This window comes from Lutjanus erythropterus, chromosome 18 (genome assembly GCF_056507025.1).
Source record: "Lutjanus erythropterus isolate fLutEry1 chromosome 18, fLutEry1.hap2, whole genome shotgun sequence".
NCBI classification, from domain to species: domain Eukaryota; kingdom Metazoa; phylum Chordata; class Actinopteri; order Lutjaniformes; family Lutjanidae; genus Lutjanus; species Lutjanus erythropterus.
Window position 1 is genome coordinate 10173565 of NC_139334.1, and position 27061 is coordinate 10200625.

General features: G+C 41.8%; 1 protein-coding gene across 1 annotated transcript in view; it reads right to left on the reverse strand.

Moving 5' to 3' along the window:
- The window catches only part of LOC146310641 (latent-transforming growth factor beta-binding protein 2-like), a 118576-nt gene that overhangs the window by 62853 nt on the left and 28662 nt on the right, over positions 1–27061 (reverse strand). The window contains exons 4-8 of the mRNA XM_084742909.1: positions 12466–12722; positions 10894–11067; positions 5675–5881; positions 2638–2921; positions 508–610 (exon numbers count right to left, since the gene is read on the reverse strand). Coding sequence (XP_084599035.1) covers positions 508–610; positions 2638–2921; positions 5675–5881; positions 10894–11067; positions 12466–12722 — 1025 coding nt within the window. The remainder of the gene's footprint in view (positions 1–507; positions 611–2637; positions 2922–5674; positions 5882–10893; positions 11068–12465; positions 12723–27061) is intronic.

Sequence of the window (27061 nt, forward strand, 5' to 3'; positions counted from 1 at the left end):
GTAAGATTTGGCGACCTTCTCTGAGATACATAGAGGAGATAGAGTAACATGAGAACGCCTAGTGCAAATGTGATTATAGGATAATGGTGCTGGCTAAATATCCCACTCTGATAAACCCTGAGAATTAGGATAGTCTCTGCTGAATTTAATCTTTTTTTGCATTTGGTCCTTTCTTGTTGTATTGTATTTAATTTACCTTATTTAGCTATTTATGTACCTGTCTTGGGGGGTGGGTCACATGTCTCTGTATGTGTTTTGTGTATTTATTACATGGTAAAGCAATAAACAACAATTAACATACAGCACTATGAAAGAAGAGCCCAGCTGTGTCTCACTGTTGTGAAAAACACTGCAAGAATACCAAGAGATCAACATACCAAAAGCACAACAGAATATAATACCAACAGAATTAGTCCGGATTAGAAATAGATTAGATTTAAGCATGTAATGGAACAGAGCGGAACAAAAAATTGCTCAGATCTGATGGGTTTAGTCAGGAGGGCTTACCTGGTTTGGTTGGACACTTTTGGCACTTGTTTAGACCCCAGGAGGCACCCACACTTCCACAGCAATCATCCTGTTTGGTTAGGCCTGGCAGAGGTTTGCCACACTGCAAAAACGCACATCTGTGTTAAATCTAAGGAACGAGTTTCGAGAATGAGTGTTACATGTTTGTGCATGCATGCTTGTTTGCGTGCAAAATAATGTGCATTGGCGAGGGCAGATTTTGTACGTGTGTTCGTCTCAGATTGTGCGTGTGTGCGTGTGGGTGTGTATACCTATCTGGAAGGACAGAGTGAACAAGACACATCTGAGACTAGTTAGTTGGAGGAGGACATAAACACTAAGTCTCAAGAGCAGCTATGAACCTCCTGGCATGCCTCATTAAGTCACTTGGCTAATTGTGAGGAGAGATTCCTATCAGACCTTACTTATTGGATTTTTGGCCAATAGAGATTTATGAAATTAAAGAGGCAACAGAGAGCACATTCTTCTGGAAAACACCACCCTGGCATACTGGCAGGAGAAGAGGGAAAACTACAGGCTAAGCCTTTTGTACGCTACTTTTCTGGGGCAGTTCTATTGGGGTTCAGAAAAATCACTGACTGGAAGGTTTAATTTCAAGCTCTCTATGTAACCAGAGTAGAGCTGCAGCTCAGTACAAACAAGGAATAATGTTGGCAAAAACAACTCTGCTGCAGATCATTAGGTTGTCGCAACTGCAAATCTAACGGCTAAGAGTCAAACATAACGCCTTATCACAGCCAAGTAAGCAGATGCAGTATTAAGACTCAGATTAGCCTAACTCACGCACTGCCACTTACTGTTTGTCATTCCCTTTCCTAGTTTCATTTTCCCTTTGACCATGGTGCAAAAAACAAAGGGTCTTGGGGGGTTCGTGACCCCTTGACTGACACTGAAAACCACAGCAGCAAAATGTTGGGGGATCTCTAAAAAAATCTTTAAAAACTGTCACTCTCAATTGTCAGTAAAAATGTATTTTAAAAGCTTTATGTCCAATATTCATTATTTAAATCCAAAAACATTTATTCATAAAGATGTTCTTGTTTTACCATTGAATACACAGTTGTTTCTTGTGAGGTCCCCTGTTTTCTGCTTGGAAATCATGGCACTTGATTAAAAATTCAGACTCAATATTCAAATATGTCAAAGAGAAAGCAAAGACATAACAAGTACAAAGTACTTTAAAATAAGGTGCGACCACTAGTTGATCCATAACACTGGAGCACTTGGATCATACAGACCATGAAAGCCTTCCCATTTGAGCCACAAAGAGGAGCACATGGGCTAAATTTCAAGCTTAACCTTTGTCCTGTGAATGTGAACATGCCTGCGTTGGGGAACTGGTAGAACATGAGATGACCAGTGTGGTCAGAGTGCATACATCCTGGACATGACAGGCCCACTTCCTACTTGAGACAGCAGGTATCAGAGAAGGTGATGGGATCATAATGGTCTGCAGTAAAACAACACATTCTTCAACACGTACGATGGGCTCGGATAGACCAGGTGGCTAACATCAGCCTGTACCTAGTGTGTTTTAAAGTGGCACAGCATACTTAAATGTGATTTTTGAGCTGTAAACTAAATTATATTACTGTCTGGGACATATATATTAGTATTTTTTCAGTTTTTGCACATTTGATGGCTGTAGAAGCACCACTGAACTGTATTCTTTCCCTTCATGGTAATCTGATGACAAACAGCGGGGCTACAGCTCTGTTCTGACCCGCAGATATTGGAGAGCCTCTTAGTCTCTCCGAGCTTCTAGTGTTAGCTCAGCTAGCTAAAACACAGGCACAACACACAAACTTTTTCAAAAAGGGCCACAACCATGCTTGTGACTGTCAGAGCTCCTGCTGACTTTCAGAGATTCCAACACTTTCTGGTGTTTCCTCTGCAGACTCAGAGTCTAACAGCAGCTGCCCATGGTTGGTTTGCTCTGACAGCTAGCTCTTATTGCTACATTGAGCGCTGTGTCTCACACTACATAGCTATGAGGCCACACTCCTTTCAGTGGTTGTCCTGTGTACCCCAGACAAACCCCCTCCTCAGCACCTTTGGCCACTTTTTAGTATTTATTTGCAGTTACACTTTTTTGACTTTACACAATACCTGTCCATCAACTGTTTCCTGAAAACATCTTCCCACATGTCCGTTCTGACGGTTGTGCGGTCTGGTGTGGCCATGACCATTCCCATTGGTGTGGTGGTGCCTGCTGCTGTGCTCATTGGAGGTTTCGTGTCCATTCCCTGGCTGGGAGCGCTGCTGGACAGAGTGTGCCCCTTCCGTGGTGGCCGGTCTCTGCCCAGGTTGGACACGAGCTACTTGGTGGATGTGGACTTCAGCCTCTGGAGGGTGCTGAATGTGGACGTTGACCAAGGATGGGTGGAGAGACACTGGAGAAGGCAGAGAGCCACAGTTTATACAATAATAGCAGGCAGTTTATAGTTTCAAATTTTGAATAATGTAAGTAGAAGCATCTTCAGCCAAGGGATGAAAGCTGTGTATATGTACTGCAGTTCGTGAGCTATCAGCTAACATCCTGCACAAACTTGTTCAACACACACTTTGCTTGCTTCATCACCAAGTTATGTATTCCCTACATGGGGAATTCCCGGCAGAGAAGACGTTATTAAGATACTACGAAACAACAACAACACAAGAGTTTTGGATTCTCTGGTTTAAATCAAATCATCTTAAAGACCAAAAACAGATTTGCAGAGGAGATGAGAAGATGTTGCAATGTGGAGAATGAGCTCTTTTGTCCCTCTGACAAAGGGGAAGCATCTATCTTAAGGGAGTGCCAGGGTTTTTTCCCAGAATCCTGACCCACTCTCATAAATCATATCCTCGCAGACAGGCAGCAGGGAGAGTCCAAGGAGAAGAAGTAGACCTTATCAAAAGGTCTGGACATGAAACTGCCTCTGTGCATATATAAACCTTAAGGAGAGGACAGATAATTTCTTTCTTGGGACATGACAATACAAAAATTGTACTGGTGTCATTTCATCATGATTATTTATGTAATTTAATTCAAACTGAAGGAGGATGGAAGATCTCTGATTGAAATCTAAATTAACGAAGACAAAACTTCTGCTTCTACTTTGTTTTAAACAGAGCGAGACTCTGAGTCAGACACAAGCAGGAAATAAAAAAATGATATTAGAGGTAGAAATGGAAATCTTTCTTGTTTATAGTCTTCATAATGCTGCCTTGCCCTGTTTCTAATATCCACTCCTGTTTGATAAAAGCAGCATTGTGCAAACAATACGAGGACTTCCACTGAGTCATTATTACTCCATCTGCTCAAAATAGAGTCTGACCTCCACTGCTGGCCGGCACAGGCAGAGCACTACATGATAAACACGGATCAAAATCAAGGAGCAGACTTGTGTGCATTTGAAAAAGATAAGCAGTGATGATTTTGGCACAGTCACACCAGCATTACAGAGAGTGAGATTCTGCAAAAATCCATTCCAGTGAAATTGTTACAATCAGAGGATTAAATCTTTTGTGCTCAGTTCAACTGATCAATAGCAAATTGTCTTGACAGCGCTGATGTTTGGAGGAAGGAAGAGCCAGATAATTTACAATGGAACAAGCTATGGCGCCAACATTATTAAACACAAACTGTGACTATACCAACATGCAATATTGTTGCATTGATAAAAAAAAAACTAAAATGTAGTTTAAAAAATCTAAACTATCAAAAATATCTTTGTTTTCCTTGAAAAAGAAAGACAAGATGAAATGTTACAGACTAGCATGCAGCAGTTTTGTGTTCTGTGCTGCACCACGTCAGGGCTACACCAGCTGTACACAAATGAGCACATTCAGGACTAATTTACATGAACTGTTTTACAGAAAACAAGTTAAAACTAACAATGAGTAAACAACAGGGCTTGTGAGAAGAAACAAGGTGATATTTGGCCCTTTTTCATTGCAATGAGGCTCAGAAAAAATGAGTGCATTGCCTTATTTAAAGGGAAGAGATGAGCCATAAAATAGCTGGTACGATACCACAAACCTGATTGAGCTGTGATGTGGATAATTAAACCCGTGTTTTTCACCAGATTATGATAATCTTAAACTATGTGGAATAAGTTTGACTAAACGATGATGAATACCATTGGTTCTGCACTACACTAACTGAAATGTTCAGTATAATCTGAGTGCTGAAAACTAGAAATAGTTATGGTTTTCTATGACTAATGTGAGACTAAAATGCCTAGACTAGCCTACTCAACTAAATATTGACTAAAATTAACAGGATGAGCTTGACTAAATATGAACACTTACAAGGACATGTGACACAGAACAAAGATTGAGATTTTAAAAAGCTAACAAAATGAACACTTTGATAGTGTATACACTACTCTACAAAAAAAGGAAGGGTTTGCAGGCAGTTATGGAACCAAACTGGAGTTGACATCTTAACTGACAGTAAATGAAAACTTACTTTTCCCTCTTCAGCATCTAAAATCCCCTGAGCAAAATATCAGGGGGGCAGTAAACAGCACATTGCAGAGAACAAAGATATTGAGACTGACAGGCGCTAGCACATTAATGGCTAGCTCACCATCTCCAGCAGTTCGCCAACTATCTCTCAAATAGTCACTACATCACCAAGCTTAGATTAGAGCCACATATTTCATGATGACATGCAGATGAATTTTGCCATTCCACTATAGTTGAGATGAATTGAAGAAAGCCTTTTTAACCCTTTGAGATCACATCCGTAGTCATAGTGTACACCTGTTTAACAATTTTTGCAAAAAAGAAAAAATCAATTTCTTTGTATTCTTATATCAAAATCCAGTCATGTTCTCCTTCTGTAAAACAAAATATGACGTGTACTTATGTAGGATTGAACCAACCAATGTCAACCAATAACATCACGATATCAACCCATCAGTGAGCCAACTTTTAGCAGCACAGAACTAAGATTTATTATGACAGGTTATAACAGGCCCACTTTTCAACAATCAAGTCAAATTCCTCACAGCATTATCTCCCGTCTGCCTACCCTCTTTCACTCAGAATAATCTCATGATACTGAAGCTAGATACTCTAAAAATACTCTACTTAAAAAGACGTCTGCGGCAGAGCAATGGCTGCCTTCTGATTGGCCACAGTGCTGAAGGCTTACCTTGCTGATTGGACAGTGGCAGAGTGTACATGGAGTGGGAGGGAGATTTTGGTCCCTGGTGGCTGGGATCCTTGTGGCTGTGAGGGGTGGGTCTGGGAGGATGCGGGGCAGGCAGGTGACAGAACTTCCCTGTTGAGTTTGATGGACACCAGCACTGGTCCCTGCCGATGCATCTGCCTCCATTAAGACAGGGTATCTGACAGAAGACTGCAGAAAGAAACACGGGGGTGGGTGTGTCAGAGGTCAAGAGAAAAAGATGAAGAGGTTATTAGAAATGAGAGATTCGTTAGCGTACACAACATGCCACATTTAATTGCACAGATTTATGCATCCTCATACACAAGGATCTGGTAATAAGAAACAGAACGGGTAGCCCTAATAGGAAGGGCATGTGGACAGACTTTGCAAACAGTGAGCAATGGTCATGCTGTTCTCTATTTCGGCACTAACAGACACCTCATTCGACATGACGATTATAAAGTTTCAACTTTGTCCTGAGGGCAGAGCTGTCTCTCATGTGGCACCTCCTTCGCTGGCACATTTTGCCTCCAATCAGTGAATACGTACTCCTGTGCAAGGCGAAGAGTGATGACTCATCCTGTAATAATTCTGAGAAAATAACAAGTGCACGGATCTGTACGGAACACTTGCCTGACTGGCAGTAGGAGAAAACTGCAAATGTCCCAAAATCTTCAAAGGAGGGCAACAGGCTCTTAACCGTGATAGTAACCTGAATCAGAAAACGTGCTCAGCCTACAGTTTGATTTATAGTTTGCAATTTACCATCGGGAGAGAAAAAGAGGAAAGGCCAGTGCTGTCCAGATGGTGTTTGACAGTACTGCTTTTCACAGCCCTTTCATTGGCCTTATCTTTTGGCATAAGGGATGGGTGCCAGCCCTGCACCCTACATACCTGAACCTGCTCCCATGTACAGACTCACTCTGACCTGACCTCACCTAACTCAAAACATCAAAGCCTATCAAATGAGAAAAGTCTATCCAACCGTGACGGATACGAAAAGAACCATTTTTGGGTCATGAAGGATGAAAATGTGAAGCACTGCACTTTTCTGCCTCAGCAGTACCACACACCACAAATATGGGAGCTGCTTTACAAGACAGTTGGAGATACAGATGGTCAGCATACTACGAGATGAAAGAGGACGCTAGTGATGGAAACATGCTGCGAGCTGCATCCTCTTTGTCTCATCGAGACAGACAGCAACACACTAACAGGGTGAAAACATGGAGCAGAGAGACGCTGGACAGTCTCGATGGCATGTGGGGAATGAGCTCCCTGTCACATGGCATTAACAACAGTGAGGCTGGAGGAGGAAGAGGAGGGAGGGATGGAATAAGAATAGAAGAGCAACAGATAGGGGATGAAAGGGATTAGGAGACGAGAATGTGGACAGAATAGATTGAAAACAGAAAACAGACAGCAATGGAAGGAAATAGGGAATAAGTGTTCATTTTATCTGTTTGCTGGAAACAAAAAAAAACATTTTAAACTCCATTCTGGAGCTGCACATTCTCGTTAAGGACTAAAGTATCAGGGGATTGTTGCAACACGGACCTTTTCTCTTGTAACACTGAAGTCACCGACACACTGTGGTCAACTGTGCTGGTTCAATACTATACCAATACCAGTGCTCTTTTTTTCTTGATGTTTATCATTATCATTATTATTATTATTATTATTATTTCATTTATTTATATTTTTTTAGTAAAATTAGTAGTAGTAGTAGTAGTAGTAGTAGTAGTAGTAGAAGTAGTTGTACTAAGAATACATGAGGCTGAAACTTAACTTCAGTCTGGAAAGCTTGTGTAATTTGTGTAATGCAACTGAGGTGCTGAATAGTTGTGGATGGTTTTCTGTGCTCGGAGGGTTTGTTAATGTTCAACAGGGGGGAGGGACCCACTTTGTTTCGTTCACCCAGGACTAGCGAGCTGACTTACGATGACGACTTTGTTGGTTCTGTGCTTTTTTTTTTTTAATACTACCCCCTACCCTCACCCACCCCTGTAACTATATCGTTTACAAAACATCCAACACAAAACTGACAAAAGGGTGGACATAGTCGCAACTACAAATCCATCTGCGACTTCAGCACCATGGACAGTGCACCGGATATTTCAGAGTCTTAGTTGATTTTAACTTGGACAAACGTCATTCAGACAAAGGATCAATGAATCAGGCAATCTAGATTAACGAACTGAGAGAAGGAATGGCAGGCTAACAAGGAGAAGGCATTTGGTCAGTTTTGCTACCAAGAGAGATGGCATCTGTGTTTTCTTATATATGTCATATATGTCAAATACATTGGCATTAAATTGAGACTGTACTAGGTTAAAAGAACTAACTGATATCATGAATGTACAACGACTAGTTCACTAATGGCTTGAACTAATGACTACCAGTTGACTGGGAAAACCTTGACTCGAGGAAATAAGCGATGAAATAAGAATGATGAGGAAAGACAGACAGAGAGACTGAGAGAGGTCCAGAGTGGTCCAGTGTTGGTGTCCACACACACACACACACACACACACACACACACACACACACACACACACACAGGAAGGCCTCCTGTGATCAGACATGCTGGCTAAATTATCAGCTCCAGGAGGCTATTAAATCCTCTAAATGTGGGATGCAGGTCTGCACTGGTCTGTGTCAGGCCAGTCCCAGCCCAGCATGGGGCAGGAACTATTCTTAGACAACAACCTACTGTCGGCTGCACACTACGCTGCCCGACTGTCTGCCTATCTGTCTGTCCATTTAACAACCAAACACACATGCACACACACTTCTCACTCAATAAACAGGCTTCTAACCAATCTAATATCAGGCTTTAAAGCAAGTGTCATACACAGGGTGCGTATCAAGAGAGCCTGTTGTAATTATCCATCCAGATTTTACTGCACCGTGTAAGGAACATAACAACAGCATGAGATAACTGTTTGCTGTCCACTTGACATTCCTCGACGAACACGCACGCCTGAGCAATAACAGGATGCAAGCCTAAATGGAAAGCAATCTCTTTTTAACACACTCTTTAACACATAATGAAGGGGGACTTGTAGAGAATTAAAAAAAAACAAACAAAAAAAAAACGGGGCATAAAAACAAACTGGTGCTTAGGAAGAAGCAGTGGTGCCAGGAATGTAATCTTGTGGAAGGCCTCTGCCAGGACGCTGAAGTGTTTGGAATATCTATGCCATGTTCCAAAGCCCCATTAATGGGCACATAAATCTGCAACATCAACCTGTTTATATATTCATAAGTCCTCCCAAAAGAGTCTGCTGCACTTAGGTGAAGATTGCATGTTCGAATATGACTGGAAAAGACTTGTGTGTGTATGTGTGTGGTATGTGCACCCTCTAATCCACAAGCCATAATTAGTCTGGGCCTTAACACTGATGAGAAAACTAAGAATCGCACAGGGGTACGACCCTCGCCTTGGCATTGGCCGCCCCCTCCCTTCCCATGGACACTCCTGTGTGAATTTGGAGCAAAGCCCCCTGGATAAATGGAAGGTTTAATGTAATCCCTATAAAATCCTGTTCATGCTGCTACTCTTTCTCTCCTCTCCTCTTTCATTCATTCCTGTTCTCCCAGGGAGCACGTTAAATGGTTAACGGCGGGGCCAACCGCGAGGTGTAAACCGCAAAGAGATGGGGGCTAAGTGTTGGGAGCGTGGGACCACCAGCTCCACACGCGTGTGTGTGTGTGTGTGCAAGGGGAGATTAGACCCCTTTTAACAGAGCCCGCTTTTAATCTGGTCTACCCCCGTCTCTCCTGCTTTTCCCTGTCTCTCTTTCTCTGTGACAGTGAGAGTTTTGAGCATAGCTCTCAGCTTTCATCTCCACCACTCTGCCTCCTCTCTGTGCTTGGTATTCAGAACTAAAGCCAGACCGATACTGGATTTCTGGAGCCGAGTTACAAAAATATTCCAATATCAATATATCTGCTGATATTCTTTATATAGACTATAATGTATTTTTGCAATGATACCTGAAGAGGACACTTTTGACAAAGATATGTAATTGGGGCTGGATATTTTACAGTTTAACAATAAATTTTATTGTCCAAAATGACATCAGGGTACTGAAGCAGTCAACTTTCACTGATACTTTTTAATAATTATAAATAAATCCAATTTTTAAGAAGACACACAAATAAAACAAAATATATGCACGAAAAAAATGCAATATATTTAAAATTAAGGGTGGGCTGAATTGATTTTTATATATGTAAATCTAAGTAATAAGCGCTTAGTCTGTCAGCTTGATGCTAACACTTAATGGGAATTCCCATTAACGCGCTAACAGTAATTAGCATATTATCTTAACAAACAGATCAATTTTACTTAATATGCTTAACATAAAATGTGTGCTCAGACTTTCAAGCATATAATATATATTCAGTGTTCTGGGGGAACAAACTAACAGCTGCTGACTTCATATTGCTAACTCAGTCTGGTACTCTGGCATCAACACTCCACACTGAGCAGCTACAGCAACCTCAAAGGGTCAAAACTCAAACTTGTATTCATGTTGGCGTAACATCTCATTTTATCTATTATTTTCTTACAGCACTAACTTGATGAGCAGGAAAAGCTAAATTTAGCACTTTACTTCCAAAATGCAGTGTAGCAATGACACTGCTGAAACAAAACTCAGAAAGAATGGAATGTGCTGTGTTTTTGGAAATATGAATTTTTGTTATACAGTCTCTAGAAGTAGATGATTCATTTTTTTCTCATTTAAAACAAGCAAATGAAAATTGCAAAATTGGCACCCTAGTATCGTGATTATATTGACTCAGGCAATAAGTGTATTGCCCCAACCCTACATTAAATGCTGCCTATAAAGCTAAAATCTAAAAGCGGTCTTTATTATTTTTGTGTTTCTGAAAAAAAAAAGTCATATTGGCACACATCAGACAACAAGATTGGGCCGATAATATCGGTCAAACCAAATATCAGTCAGGCTCTACTCAGACCAGACAGCATGCCATTGGGATCCAATTTTGTCAAGATCACCCCCAAAGAAATGAAGAGAGTAGGATGGAGGCACAGGGGAAGTGTGTGAGATTAAGAATGTAAGCAAGAGAGAAGAAGAAAAAAAGAAGAAGAAGAAGTAGCAGGGAGTATGACGAGCAGACAGGCAAGAAAAGGGTTAATGGTAATCAGAAGGCCCAGAATTGATACTCACAGAGTCGGAAGCCCTGGTTCTTTGGCTGCTGCTGTTGCGAGGTCTCACTGTAGACCGTGGTGATGTCTCCCTTCTCACAGCTGTTGTAGCAGCGGCCGCCACTGCATACCCTGCGGCACAGCATGGGAGTGAAGACAATCTTGATGCGGTCCAGGTTGGAAGTGAGGTTGGCCCCTGGAAAGCACACACACACCTGGATGAGAGGGAGCAGCAGCAGAGACGGCCCGGAGACGAGCTGCATCCTTCCTCCGTCAGCCTCGTTGTGACACACTCCCCAGTCTGGGCAAAAGGGAGGTTTATAAGTGTGCGAGGGTGTGTGCTGACGGTTGGCCAGTGGCACGCTGCAGCTGAATGAGCGATGTGCCACAGGCCAACAAATGAGGGAGAGAATACTATTAGGTATTGGGCGAGCCTCCAAGCCCTTTATCTTTGGGTGAAGGTGTTTTGGATGTGTGTATGTGTGAAGGAGACAAAGAGAGCGTGAGTGCAAGTGAACGTTGTGTAATGGTGGGAAGCAGTTCAACAACCGTTGCTCCGGTGCAGGGCTAAAAAACAAGAGAAGCTTGAACAGCAGACAGCTGTGTGTGCTGGAGAGTGGATCAGAAGGGGATGAAGTAGTGAGGGGAAAATAAAAATTAGGAAAGACAAGATCACATTTCTTTTTGTTGTGGGTAGAGGCACCAGGGTTCAGTGCCTGTCATGTCAAAGAGGTGACAGCGCAGATTCCCGAAGATATCAAAGCATAGCACTGTGCAAACACACAAGAACAGACACACACTGCTCGGACTGTGGACACACACATGCTCACACACATTATATGCAACTTAGATATCAAGCATCTGTCTGTCTTTCTGTCTGTCTGTCTGTCTGGTGTGATGCAGACCACAGAGGGGCTGGGTTGGATGGACAGTGGGAGAGGGGAAGTGCATTCTGGGATGCTGCCAACTTTATTTTTTCTAGTGGCTAATGTTCCATTTAACAATGACACTACAGGATGTGTATGTATGTATCCTAGCCTTTGTGAATTGAACCAGAGTGGGTTGTGTTTGTTTTGACATGGCTAGGAAGAGTGGAGATGTTACATAAAGTCATAGTTCGAATAATTTGAAGTGGGGATTTATGGGGCTTATCCATAGTCTGTGTATTACCTATGGAGGTCAGAATAACCCCAGTTTAAAGGTGCAGCAGATGTAGGTGGTACTGGTGTGGGAAGCTAAACTTTTAGGATTTGTTTTTTATGTAAAATTTCAGCCTTTGTGATGTCACTGATGTACTAATTTAAACTGTCTAAGATTGAACTCTAGTCTCTCCTAAATATTTTCCACATTGTGGATAATTAATTGTTTTTTACACAGTCTAATTGTCCTCATTTGTACTACTGTCTTATTTGTGGTCAATGTTGAACCTAATCCAACCTAACCTCCTAATGTAATGTAAGGTAACATAAGGCAACATAAGGTAAGGTAACAAACGAGAAGTAGCATAACATCACGTAACATAACATGATCTAACCTAACAATGAATGACATTCCTTTCACAGTGAGCAACACATATGTTTAGTTTTGTTCTTACCTGCTGGTAATAATGCATTGTTGTACTGTCCATGTATCAGGCTGTCTCCGGCGGGCCTGTGTGTGTTAAAGGAGTGTTGCCCATTTCTGTGTCCGTGCCAGTTCCTGTGCTCGTTGCCATGGCCATTAGCATAGCCATTGCCACTGGGTAGAGCGTTGGAGGTAATAGGCCCAGAGGATGATGGATAACGTTTCACAGTGCGGGAGGTCCCGGTCTGCTGAGGGGAGGAGTCAGGGGGTCCCCGTCTCACTTGGGTCCTGTCAATCACATCATCACAAGACCATAAACACATGACCTCAGCCAAAAAGCTAATGTCCCGCATACATACACTCCAAAAGATACACCCATCAGCAACGTATGTGCATCACCGTGAAATCCATTTAAGCCCGGTCAGTGTGTGCAACAGAAAATAATATTCCTGAGAGAAAAACATGCTGCCTTAGGTCATAGTTTGGCTTAATTGATTTTATAGATGAGACACAATCATTTGGAAATAATTTTCTTTTAATTAAATTAATAATACCATATCATTTTTTAAGCACATAGGGTTTCAAAACAAACATTTGCTGTGCGCCAGAGAGCCATGACCCTCACTAATTAATGGGAGAAAGAATGTTTGACATTAAAAGAAATTTCGCAAGACAAGATTTTTCACCACTGATTAACAAAAAATAAAGTATCAGAGACTCTCAGGGCCCAGTTTGTGAGTGTCTCAGTGTGTGGCTGGAGGAAGAAAAGTGTGTGATTAGACACATTAGATCTTTCCATCAGGACTACAAAACCTTTCCATCACCCATTGTGTCTGCTTGGCTAGATTAGGAACTCCCTGTTCTGTCTGACTGTGGCCAACCGGGGAGCAACATCCTGGAGTGTTACACCAGGCCAGAGGAAGTATTAAAACCAGGGTCGAAGAACAAAGCTCAACCAGGGCTGCGTGGGGCACGTTTTTTTTTTTTTACCAGTGAGCATTTGATTTGGGTCATTTGCTGAGCCCGTGTTGCACGACCTGGAAGCTGAGCTCATGTGAGCGACCTGGGGGAGGCGCGTGCCTCTCAGACAGACAGGCAGACGGGCCTTCGTTGGCTCTGGGGGTCTAAGACGGCTTGGGGGAGTGCAGGGATTCAGCCCTGCAAAAAAACATCTGGATCCCACTGATCTGCCCTGACAGACAGGCAGCAGAGCAAGACAAAGATGGACTGTGTCGGGTACAGCAGAGAAACAGCTCTACAAAACACACCTGTGGCCCTGTAAGGTAATTGAAGCTGTAATCAAAGCCTGAGTGAGGATATAAACCTCGCATTAACATTTATTACATGTGGTTGTTAGCCACACACCACGTATTTACACACTGAATCAGCTCTGTCGACTCGCAGAGACACAACAATAATCAGGCAAATAAACACATGTGTGCATGCTACACACAAATGCATATGTGTACACACACATGAAAACACAAACACACACACACACACACCCTGTCCCAGCTGTGCTAGATGCAGCACAAGCCTATACATGTCTCTTTATTCGCAGAGTACAAACCGCATTCCTGCTGCCAAGGGGAATAGGACACTAAATGAGAAGGGGAAGAAGGGAGACAAACATTTGATAATGGCCTCTCACGTCATCTGTTCAAAAGACGACAGGCAGCAGCACCTATAGCTGACAGCTGTTGACCCAGATGCTGAATCTCCAGGGTGGAGTCCCGGAGATAGGATGTGATACAGGGAAAGAAGGTGCAAGTGTCAAGGTGGTAAGGAACCGACTAAACCGTCCACTCCAAATTATGATTGGGATTTTCCATCACCAACAGTGACACCTGGCCTGCGAGCATCCTGTCTCACTTCCGACAGGCTTAGCCAGATGTTGCTCTCTTAGTCTCTCCCACTTTCAATGGCAAAGTGACTTCCTCCCAGTATGAGCTCACTGCTGCCCTCTCTGCCTGCAGATCAGGGGGCGGCGAGGGGCAAGCACGACTCACTCTGAACGTTTGATGTCATCATTAGGAACTTCAAGGCCCTGGCGATCCAAGGAGGAACCATTCCTCCGCCTTGTTATGGGTGACTTGAAAGCAATTTCGAAGACCTCTGCCAAGATTACATGGAACATGGTTTGAGCAGACAGATGGAAAATATGTTTTTGGGTATCTGATGATGGACATACAGTTTTAATTAAATCTCTGATGGTGCTGATAAGAGAGCTGCTGAATGAGCATATGGTACAAAGACAGAAATGAGAAAAATAAAAGATAGTGAATATACAAAATCTGTGTTTCATAAGTGCTTATTCCTGATGGTGCTCACTGTTAACTGAAACCTAATATACATAAAAGCTGAGCGTTCCTCAGTATTACCATAGTTCCTATCATCTGACAAAAATATAGAATATTTCTTTTAAAGCAACATTACATAACTATTTATCTTCTTCTAGTATCCAAATCATTTTGATGGTACACTGATCTCTAACAGAAAGAATAGTGCCTCTATGGCACTGATTTTCCTGAAAAGAGAACATAGTTTATGGAGAAAATCTGTATGGTTGGTTATCTGATTATCTGGTTGATGTCATTCAGCTGTCTTCTGATGTCTTCTGGTTGCTCTGTCTCAACTCACAGTGATTTTTGGAGTTTACTGATGGATGGGTAGCTTTATTTAATGCTAAAGTAACCACTAACTACTTCTAACTGTAGGTTAGTTCACACCACAACTGTGCAGTCCAGAGTACACCATCCAGTTATAATGATTTTTAAAACAATATAATAACAATTACATTAATTGTTATAGCTATCGTTCCTGGTGTGGGTGGTCCTTTAGCCATACAGTTGGCTGACTCTGCCTAGACTGGAGTAGGAAGTCGAACCACCCTGATGTCTTAATCTTTACACCGCTGCAGCCTTGCAAACAGCAAAGGACTTGGAAGAGGGATCAGTAGCCTCTACGTCACTGAAGAGGCAAAGAGACCAAAGAGGATGTTGACAGAGGAAACTAAGGGGAGAAAACAAGAGTGACCATGCAAGAGGCAGGAGACAAGAGTAAATGTCCAAATGGCTTTTCGTCGCTGGCGACAGCCTTGTGAAATAAAAGGCTGAAGACAGATGCGGAGCTGGCCCTCTCACTGTTGGAATAGAAAGTAATATTAGCTGGCTTGCTATGCCTTGTTTAATTGAACTTGCTTGATGCTTGGCTGTGTTAGCAAGAGTGTCATAAGCAATGAAACCATAACAAATACACGTGGACAACAGCAGTGTATAAGTGAAATGCACTATAAAACCTGTGGGGGCACCAAATGACAAGAAATTTCAATTCTTGCATAATGTTGTTTTAATTAAATGCATGAGCAATGGCCAAAGAAAAAGCATTATGGACCCACATGATGTTGAAATCGAGGCCAAATAATGTTTTATCATGTAGACACTCTGATTACATTAGGGAGATTCACTTGCATCAAGTGTCAGCCTTGACTCAGGTTTATATATTATTTCATGTTCAGAACATTTGCTAAATAATTACATTCAAAGAGAAACAATCACTTCTTATACACTGATAAATCTCAGTCCAAACACTTGATCAAAGTTATATCTGATAGCAAAAGAGGCCTCCAACTAAGACATAAAGCCATTGGCACTGTCCACTTTCACTCATCATCATCATTCATTTCATATGGCAAGCAATTCAAACTAAACCTAATCACATTAGAGGAAATTACAAATCACAGTGATGGCCAAGAATCCACACTGTGCATGAAACAACTGCAAAACTATTACTTGGCACTTAGTTGCTATGTATGTTTGAACTCATTGCAGCATTACGACATGTGAGTATTAGCTCCCATGAAGGAATGACAGGCAGCATGAACGGCAGTTCCAGCCGCGCCTCTTGACCCAGATGAGTTGGAGGCAGGAGGCAGTTTTAGAGCACAAACAGCACACAGCCAAGCAGTGGGAAAACACAAGCCAGGACCAAGAACTGGAGGACAGTCAAAAAGGCTACAAACCCTCTGATGTCTGAGCTTCTGCTGAACATAAACCATGTTGTTAATAGAACCCGATGAATTACGCTGCCAAACACAACGCTAGGTGCACTTTGAAGTTTTGATGAGAGTGCGCTGGGGGGAGAGGAGAGGTTTACGTGGAGAAATTCAGTTAGGTGGCTTTGTTTAAGTGCCAGGAACCTCCCGTAATGGGGGCTTGGAAAACACCACTTCCCATCATCCCAGCAGTGACTCTGTTGTGTCTTTAAAGTTTCTCTGAAGTCTAAGTGGATATTTAAGTATTTTTATCACATACGTACTGAACTGTACATCACCTGTATGCCAGTATCCGGCCCAACAATGACAAAAAAGTAATTTCGTAGACTGTCATTTCCTGGGAAATGATTAAAAACCATTGATGTCTCATGGGACATACACTAAATTGGCATCCAATAAAACAGTTTCGTTTCTTTCCCTCCTAATGTCTACTGGCTGAGCAGCTTCAACTCTCCATTACTTAATTGCAGAGTTTCCAGATAGACAGTGTGACAACTGTAACTGTTAGCTGTTAGTTACTATTAGCAGGCAACAGACCTGTGGTCAGCAGCCTCCCATGAACACGGCTGACTTTTAGGATGAACTTAGCCTCCAACACTGACAGAGAGTAGAGTACTCAGATCATTAATGGAGTTTCCTGACTGAAAGATAGCTTTACTTGTTGCTGAATTAAGTTAGCTAACTACCGTTAGCTCGATTTGCCTTAACTCAGCCCTGGGGCACTGGCTAAACGCAGCAAAAAAAACACCTTGGTATTATAGCCTATGATCACTCTCTCTCCTACAACATCCACTGATTACTTGGCTGCATATTGGGAGGTCACAGTGCAGAGCACTATTGGCTAAAGTAAAAGGCAATCAATGTCTGCAAGATGTCCCTCCCTATCAGGACACATACAAGCAACAAGCTGTTTTATGGGAATTTTAAGTTGCCCACTGGGAAACAGGAGCCTCTTACGATGTAGACAGACATGGAAATTCTGGATTTATCTGATGATCCTGTTCACTCCAAACATTCACACACACACGCTCACACACACATACATGCAGTGACCCAGATCTGCAGGAATAGGCCTATTGTTTACATCTTAAACCATCTCTGTAGCCCACTCTGCATGACGAGGCCAGAACACTGTTTATGTGAAGCATTGCACAGTAACGTATGGCCCACAGCTGATTCATTCACTAACAGTTCAGGCTCTGAGGTGCTTTCCTTATCTTCTCCCTTGATAAATCTATAATCTATCATATGAAATAAAGCACATTTGTCAGTTACAACTAATGTATTTCAGACAGAGAACCTAGTTTTCCTGGGCTCAGAAGGGCAAGTCGGTTGGAAAGAGGTGAAGGATATTAAATGGTTTTTCACCGGCCCTCTCAGCACTTGAAGCTCGGCACAAATCTACCTTGGCAACACTCATTTTTCATTTTGATTTGTTTGAGAATACCAAAGTCCGAACCCACATCTAATGGCTTGGATTGTTGGCTTATTGCAGCTAATGCAGAAAATAGCCTGATATGAAGAGCTCGTCTGGTTGTTGGATGGAGCCATTTGGCTTTGAGCGGACTGTCTAAACAAGGCGGTGTGACAGCAGGCAGAAGTATCTGGCATGAGCATCCCAGTCTGGGTCACACCGCACAACCCGATAGCTCCCAGGCCTGTCACTTCGTCCCGTCACTGTTCTCTTTGTGTTGGACGGGACCTGACCTCCATGAGTGACGAGTGGCAAACCTCTGGAACCATCAGTGGGTTTACGACCAATCAACACAAGAGCCATTCTATCCTGCTGAGGAAAATCGAGTCATTATTCTTTTTATTTAAACAAAATGTTTAATGGTTCCATTTACCTCTTTCCAACATGAAGCGTCAGCCAAAAACCCCTTATTACATAAGAACTGCACATAATTAGGGCAATTTGAAGGCTACTTGGTAAATGGGAAAGTAAATGGCGGCCATCAAAGACCAAGTGTAAATCAAAGCCTACACACATTCATCTCATTCAGAGGAAGCGTTAAAGACTATTGTTCATTTGAAAGCTTGCGCTCGGACATGCAGATCATCAGTCTAACTGGAGGGAACAGCAGAAAATCTAAAAAATTGAGCAAACAGCAGCTGAAACAATGAAAACCTTGTACTGCTCAACCACTGCAAACAGTGTTGGCAACAAAGGAGGGAAGATTTATGAGCGTATTTGGGACATGCACTTTTGCAGTCAAAGAAGGGAGGACTGTGAGCTATAAGGAGCACAGTATAAAGGGTGCAAACAGTTTTTGGATGCAACAAAGCATGTTGGCCCTATTCCAAAGCAAAGTGTTGATATGGTTTGCAGCCCAAAGAGTTTCCAAAAACACTTTTCTCAGGAGGCAACCATTAAACTGGGAAACACCTCGAAAAGGACAGAGATAGTGTATCTTTCTGCTCTTGAATCAAGAATGTCAAGAGAGAGATGTTTTTCAGCGAAGAGCTCAACAACAGATGGTGCTCCACATTTCACAGACTGAAGCTCGCAGACGAGGAAGGAGAGCGCAGACTGTTGAATCTGGTCCCAGGAGGTGTTATTCAAGAACATTAGCAAAGACACACTTGACTCTTGTTCATGTTTTGTTATTCAAAGCCCAACAGCGTTATGAATCTCTGTGACGTCCAAGACATTAACTACGATGTAGCTATGAAAGAGAAACCATTCCAGATTAGCAGTAAAGATACTGATCATAGATTGACTTGAGTCCTGTTCCAAGTATGACTTGTTTGCCTCAGAATTTGATTTAACAAAATGTCTGCTTTTACATCTGATATTTGATAAGAAATGAATTACTAATTGAAAATTTTAAGCCTATTTTGTTTGCACATTGAGAAGATGGGGTTGCTTTCCCATGTTTGATCTAGCTCTCAGGGCCCGCAGGCAAAGAAGTTTAATTCAGAATTTGGTCTGTCTTAACAGCCTTGGTGTATTTTAGGAGGTGAAAGCAGCCTCTGTGGGCTGAGAAAGAATTAATCCTCCCCTACCCACCCAGTCAGTGCAGCAAACCATCTGTACCACCAGTGGTCAAACCCCGTTGTGGTCACACATATCATTCCTCAGGCTTTATGCAGAACGCCCTCATCCATTCATCATTCACCGCTGAGGTCCCTGTGTGTTTCTTTCAATAAAACTCTGAGGTTTGAACCTTAGCATGCACCAATAAATATAATATCCAAGGGCATTTTCATTATATTGTTGTTGTGTGTTCTTCGTAGCAACATGGTCCTGCAATGGCATGGTGGTAAACTTTGTGTTCTTTAGAAATTCAAAAATAACTCAACAGCAGCCTCTGTCATATTAAAGTCTTACCCCAAATTACAGCTTGTTGTGAATGTTTAATCTCTGGTAGTAAATGTTTTAACCTCCTCTGGCTATTTTCACAGTTTGTTTTTGCAAGATAATCCTGAAGCTTGCACGTCAACCTCGTATTGCATCATTGAAACTCACTGAAAAACTCCAGAGGCTGTTTGAAGGAATAGTTTCACAATTGTGGAAAATACACATTCTCTGTCTTGCCATGGGTTAGATGAGAAGATCGATACCACTTTCATGTTGGAAAATGAATATGAAGCTACAGCCAGCAGCCAGATAGCTTAGCATAAAGAATGGAAAAGGGGAAAGAGGCTACACAATCTGCCCACAAGGATCTCTAAAACTCACTAATTAACATGTTACATCTTGTTTCTTCAATGCATACAAAAACTGAAGTGTGCAAATGATATGTTGTGATTTTATGGAGATTATTTCTTGGCCTGGAGCTGTGACTTCCTTGAAACTCAGCTGGTTTCATGACAACTGTTCACAGCCAAGAAACACCCATAACTCCTCGTAAAGCAGTCCATTGATGTTTTTGCACTTTGATTTCATACAGATTAGTGAGCTTCAGAGCTGCTAGGCTAACTTTCCCCCTTTTTTGCTAAGCCAATTGGCTGGTGGCTTCAGCTTTATGTTTACTGTGCAGACAACTGAGGGGTATCAGTCCTCTTATCTAATTCTCAAAAAGAAAGCAGACTTCCCAAATAGTTTTAGTATTTCTTTAGAGAGTTTCCATTACATATACAATATTTGCCAAGCAGTATACTCCAGGGCAAAAAAATGAAGCCAACAAAATTCCAAAATGCAAAAAACTGCAGTTCCTCAAATGGCCACTTGAAGACGACCCTAAAAGTGTGTCAATCCCCAAAGAATCCCATAGTAAAATGTCCAAAATTATAACAGAAATAAACATGTTTACAAACGTCTACAAAAAATGGTTTTGGTCTCATAGCTCATTCCCCCTTCATGATTGCACAGGGAGTGAATCTTTATAAACATACCATGTCTATTAAGGCGAAAAGTTATGTATAATTAATGCCATGGCCCCATTTAATGACAGGTGGGTACCATCACAGGTGGCTAACCTTCATATGTCTGCCTCTGCTCTACCCATACCCCTCACCCCTATCCCATTTTTAGATTAGCCAGGAGTTAACTGATAGCGACGCCCAGAGCCACCACACCAAGGCTCTTCAGATACCTGCAGGCAATGTCACAGGGACTACATCCATGTTTTATAAAGTCTATATTTGCAGCATCACTGATTAGACATAAGGAGAAAAACACCTGTGTGCCTTATAGTAAAATAGTCAATGTGCTCAAACCAAACTAGGGTTACATATTGGAGAGGTAATAAGATATATGATAAGGCTGGATACCGATCAGCACCACGTTAGCATCAATGAATGTGTAAAATCAAATGCATACGTCTGCAAACTGACAACAAACAACAGATTTTATTCTTGGATACATAACAAATGATTAATGGAATTTACTAGTGCTCATTTAATGGTCAGAATGCACAAAACTACAAAATGATAAATTTTGACTGAACACTGAACACAGAAATGAAATTTAACATTGCCAGTAGTCCAATGTGTCCAATACTATAAACAAGTAATAACAGGAAAACACCTAGTCACAAAAACATGTGCAGAGCTTTAACGATAAGCCCCTTTCTCCCGAAACAAGGACAAGTTATTCTCAAATACGTGGCCGCATAAGGCCAAACATCGGTGAGCAATTAAGGCCCAGTCTTTCTTTGATAACATCTCTAGTCATTATGACTTGGATAATTGTGGGTCCTGGCAGAATATTTCCCCTTGTGAAAATCTGGGTGTGTCTGAGGGCTTATCGCACCAGCCACAGAGGCTGGATTAAATCATGTTCTCTCTGTCTGGACGGCCTTCCAGGAATCCCGCTAGTAGCAGCCAGAGCCATGGGTAAAATGAATTACAGTGGGGCTGGATTGATTCAGAAAGATTTTTTTCCCGCCCCAGGGGATAAGGCTTATATTAGAGCAACAACTGGGCCTAGCACAGAATTGAAAGCAGCAAAGGTTCTTGAGAAATTTATTTAGCAAACGCTATTATTTGGATCAGCCAAAGTGTGACACAGACAAATGAAGAGATGAAGTTCCACTTAATTTTATAGGTATAACTTCCCCAAATGCCTTCATGAAAATAGATTTTCTGTAAAGTCGACCTCATTGAGGTTTTCAGACACTACGTGATCAAAACATATGACTACTGCCGTCTGTTCAATCACAGGCCAAAAGCTGTGAAATAAACAGTTCCTTTTTTTATCTCCAGAGGGCCGGCACCAGTGCCAATCTGTCTGTTTTCACCTCAGCATTCTCAACGTGAGGTTTTCAAGCTCTAAGAAATCCAGAAAGCAGTCCAGTGTGGTCGCTGTGGTCCATGGGCCAGAATCAAAATGCCTGGAGACATGGTGAGCTGAGAGGCTATTCAATACTCTCCAGTTTATTGTAGTTCCTCTGATCATTCACTTAGTAAAATGCCACAAGACAGGTCAGCAGGAAGAGCCATTACAAAGTGCTGACTGAGGCTGTGCCTATGCTGGTCAGTGTCATATGTCAGACACTACTCTGACAATAAGCCAAGGAGGGTTTCCAATGATAGAGGTGATTGAGGGAGGTTTTGAACAGGCCTGTAACATCGGTTTGAAAAGCATTAAAAGCTTTACCAGAAGTTTAAACAGAACACATGGAGAAAATGCAGACCTGAAGAAGGCCAACACAAGCTAAGCTTTGACAAGGGATGTCATGAGATCCCATACTTTGGCAGAAAGGTGATGCCAAAATTCTTAAAAACATGACAGAACTTATTTTTCTACAACATCATGTAGGGGTACCATATTCTGCTTGACTTTCGATTTTAAAGTAACAATTCAATTAGATTTTTGATTTAAACATATTTTTGTAGATCTGGTGGCGAGTCTTTATTTGTAAAGATCAACAGATCATTGGTTTTATGTCCTGAGAACTGACAAAATTCTTCCTAAAAAGATGGTCTATATGGTACAAAGAGTGATTGAGGGAAAAAAAATCGCTAATTCTTAATTTGATTTTTATTATTGAAATTGAAAGCTCATTTCAATCATTTTTCTATTTATCTTTGAAACCCCTAATACCATAAGAATTTAGGTACCAGGGATGCAATCCTTCCAGACCTGATGGGGACAGCATATAGGCCAACAAGTGTTTTAGTCTGCCTTAAAGGAAGAATACGAACATCTACCAGCATAGGTAAGACAGTGAGAAGTGCAGCTACAGTGACAGCTCCACCTCAATCTGTCAAACACAAAAACAGTCAACAAAGTCATGTATTGGAGTACTTTGCATTTGAGGCGGATCATCAGGGATAAATTAAATTAAATTTTGTGTATGTAAACAGTGGCATCAAACTTGTCAGATTACAGGAGTAAAGACTTTCAACTTAGCAAAGCACCTCAAAGACATGGTGAGTGAGTTTCAATTCACGTTAACATTACAGAAACAATGTATCCAAAATATTCCCCTTCTTATCCTGATCCTAAAATACATGTTATTGTTAATTTTGTGTGAAACAGCTAGCATTGTTGTGTAGACAGCTACGTTCCATTATATTTGCAATGGCTAAACGCTAAGGGCTACCATGTTCCCACTAACATACTGTAACCACAGCTCGTAGTAATAGGCTACCATCTCTGACCATGACTCCTCACCGATCCTCTGTTATCTGTCATCAAAATATAACAGTAGCATTTTGTCTGTCATCGTGTCAGTAAATTTAAACTACTGCCTGAATTCGGAGGTCAACATATATTCAAAGCTCAGTGGCAGAAATCACTTTTGCACTCTGCTATTTCTCTGTTAAAACATATTCCCCCGACAGTGATTTGTGTCAGTCTAATAAATATCCCCCTCAGTCTTTGTCCCAGAAGTTAAGAAGAGCTTTTATTTCCGATGTCAGAGAAAAATAACAATGGCTAAATTTCATTATTGTTTTTGTTTTTTACCGGGGAATTGTATTGTGTATCGAGAATAGTGGAAATTCACTATGAAATTTCTGGTATTGTGGCATCCCTAGTTTTGACGTCTGGATGCGAAAGAAGAATTTCATGTGTCTGGGACTTGAGCATGTCGAATATGTATGTTTGGTGGTCTTCTCCACCGCTTGGCCTCACAGGAACCCTACATCCTGACATCTGACTGGATTAAGCGGTTCCACGCACAGCCATACTGCTAATTCATGCTTTCAACACCACGGCCCATATCTGGGAGATGAGCCTGATTGATGCTGTCTGCATCTGCCTCAGCTCCGGAGCTGGAGGCTGGAGTGCATTCTGGGATAGGCGCCCCTCTTCCTATAACTGCCTTACAGTATTTGTCCCTCCAACAGCTGCATCTGCACAGGCCCGCTTGATGAGATGGATTTGGCCATGGACGCCGAGCCCGCTGGCACTGTGGCTCAGAGAGTGTGTTTCGGATGGGGCTTTGGAGAGTTGGGATGGAGGGAGAGAAAGACATATCTGTCCCACGCTGAGCGCTGAGTTCTCTATGGTCCTTTGTTCCCTCTGGCCTAGCAGGAAGCCAAACACTCATGGGACTCGTTTGGCTCCACGTTTGTAGAAAGAAACACACCAACTCTTCCTGCCCTGGCTCAGCCAATATCATTGTATGTTGAGCTTGTTCACATCCAAAAACATACTGTAGATTTAGAAACACATATTACAAAGTCTAAAATCATATCCTGAATCAATCTTGCTTCATTTTCTAGCATCCTATATTATGCAAAATTCAACATTTGCTCACCTTGCGTAGCATGTAGAGAGTTCACCTGAGGACAGGGTGGCCTCCACAGTGCAGTTTGTTGATGTTCAACCAACAGTAGCAGAAGTACACAATAGGTCTCATACATGAACCCTGTCTTATTTTTCTCTTGCATTTGTTCTTAAACAAAGCAGTGAGAGGAAAATGAGAAAATCCTATGTGAGATTCAAGAAACATGCACTGAGAGCTAAGTTGAATAATTTTGAAGAAAATGAATAGTTGTATAACGCTACTGTAGAAGAAAAACTCAAAAGTCACAAAAGTTCAATCAGATCTTTTGTATGGATTTATGCAGGAGGCCCAATGTCCCCATAATACCACAAAACCATGGCAGAGAATGTCCAGCCAGGCGGAAATGCTCACCAGGGACTGGGGTCAGGGCAAAGGTAAAGTTTGTAGAACGGCCATACAAGACAAACACGCCTGCAATCCACAAGCCAGTTAACCTGACCCCGTTCAAGTTCATTAACAGTCCACCCATGCAGGGATACAAATCACAGCTCTAGACATACGGCCATATGCCTGGTTTAGAAGCCAGATAGAGCTCTCTATTCAGGAGAGAGCAGCACATACTACCTGTGGGATTCACCCTGCATTTTACTCCATCTACTTTACTTCAGCCCCACTCTCTGTCTGCAGGCCCCCACTGTTTTGGCAGCAGTCAAAAAGGCAGACAAGAGGATGATTCTGGACACGTCCTCTATGAGTAGCAGACTGAAGCAGATTGCCAGGTGGTACAGTAGGAAAAGTTTCCCAGGCTGAATGTTTAGATATATATTTTAGTCTTAAGAACACACACATTTGATCAAAGTCAGAGGCTTCAAGAGTATTACGACATGGAAAGCTACTGTGGGATTTAGGATCGTCTTTTAATTTATTATCCTCTCAAGTGAGTAATGAGAATGCTGGTGAGCAAATTTCCACTGCTTTCAACATTTCTGATGATATTTTACTCTCTGCCTTTCTGCTACACTTGATACCTTCAATGAGCATTACTACCAGGAACACTGGTGATGATAGTAAAACAATATTTCCATACAGGTGCTGAGGTCACCCAGAGGATTTTGACAGTGGCTCCCGTCAGCACTGGTGGTGTGGTTTGTCTGGAGTGGGAGTGAAAGCGATCAGTGATCCATGATTAACATGGAGAACTCCCACTGTAACCACAATTTCCTCTGAGAAAAAGCTGTGTGGCTATGTGCAAAGCCTTGAGTCAACAAGCCACATAACCGCCAGCCCTATTAGTCACCGGGTAAATGCTGGGGCTGATATAAGCATAACAGTTAATGCACAGAAAACCGTATGCATCACCCTCTTAAGGGTTGTTCTGCTCCATGTTACAGGGTGTTTTTGTTTTTCTTCTCAATATGTTACTGGGTGTGACCACATTTGTCATCAACCATGAAGAAAATTGCACTTTGCAAAATTCTAGAGCAATTATTTTAAGTAATGAGCCAAAATGTTGATGCATTGAAATTAAAATTGAAACATTTCGAATAAATAACAAGTGCTGATATATAAGGATAAACTGATCCAACTTTCTCTCTTCTGATTCAGTACCTCAACTTGAGTATCTGCTGCTCTACCCAAATTTAAATTCTCAACACACTGCCGACGACTCTGTTTTTGATGGATGATCTGTCTGCACAGAACAGATCAAGCCAGTCAAGAAGTCAGACACAGGAACACCGCAGCAAATTTGGTCAATTTTCAAAATAACAGACTCCCGATCATAAAATAAATAAATAAATAAATAACTATGTAGCCTCTTTACCCGTGGTAGAAGCACACAAACCAAGAAGAATGAACAAATCAACAAAATCTGCAAGGAACTCCTGCCCTGTGGAGGACAGATCAAAAACATGACCAGTGGAATCAAGGCATGAATTTTATATTGTCATTGACATAGAAATGTTATTTAATGTGGATCTGTCATGGCTGATACCTAATCCATTTAATAAGGTCAGTATCTGTGCTGACACTGATCCACTGTGTTGGATCCGTGCATCTGAATTATGGTATATTAGCAAAAGCAGATGAGTATAGGTTATCACTAATGATAGTGTCAGTTCATATCCTTTCTCTACAAAAGCACTGTATTATATTCTCATATCATATTGTAGAGTATATACAGATTTAATTTTATGGTAGCACATTGTACCAAATCACATCAATCGCCAAGTAAACAGTATGTTATACATCATTCCAGTTACAAAGTAATGTGTGTGCTTGCTCATTTTTGATTGGCCAATGCAGTGCATTGCCAGATAACATCTGATTTGTTATGTGGAAAATGTTGAGCCAGGTTCAGCGTTTCAGCTGGGATGATCCTGTGTTTTCTTGGTTGGAGCCCTCTGATTTGGCACCCTTCCTCTGGCCAAGGTAGACCCTGAACATCATTA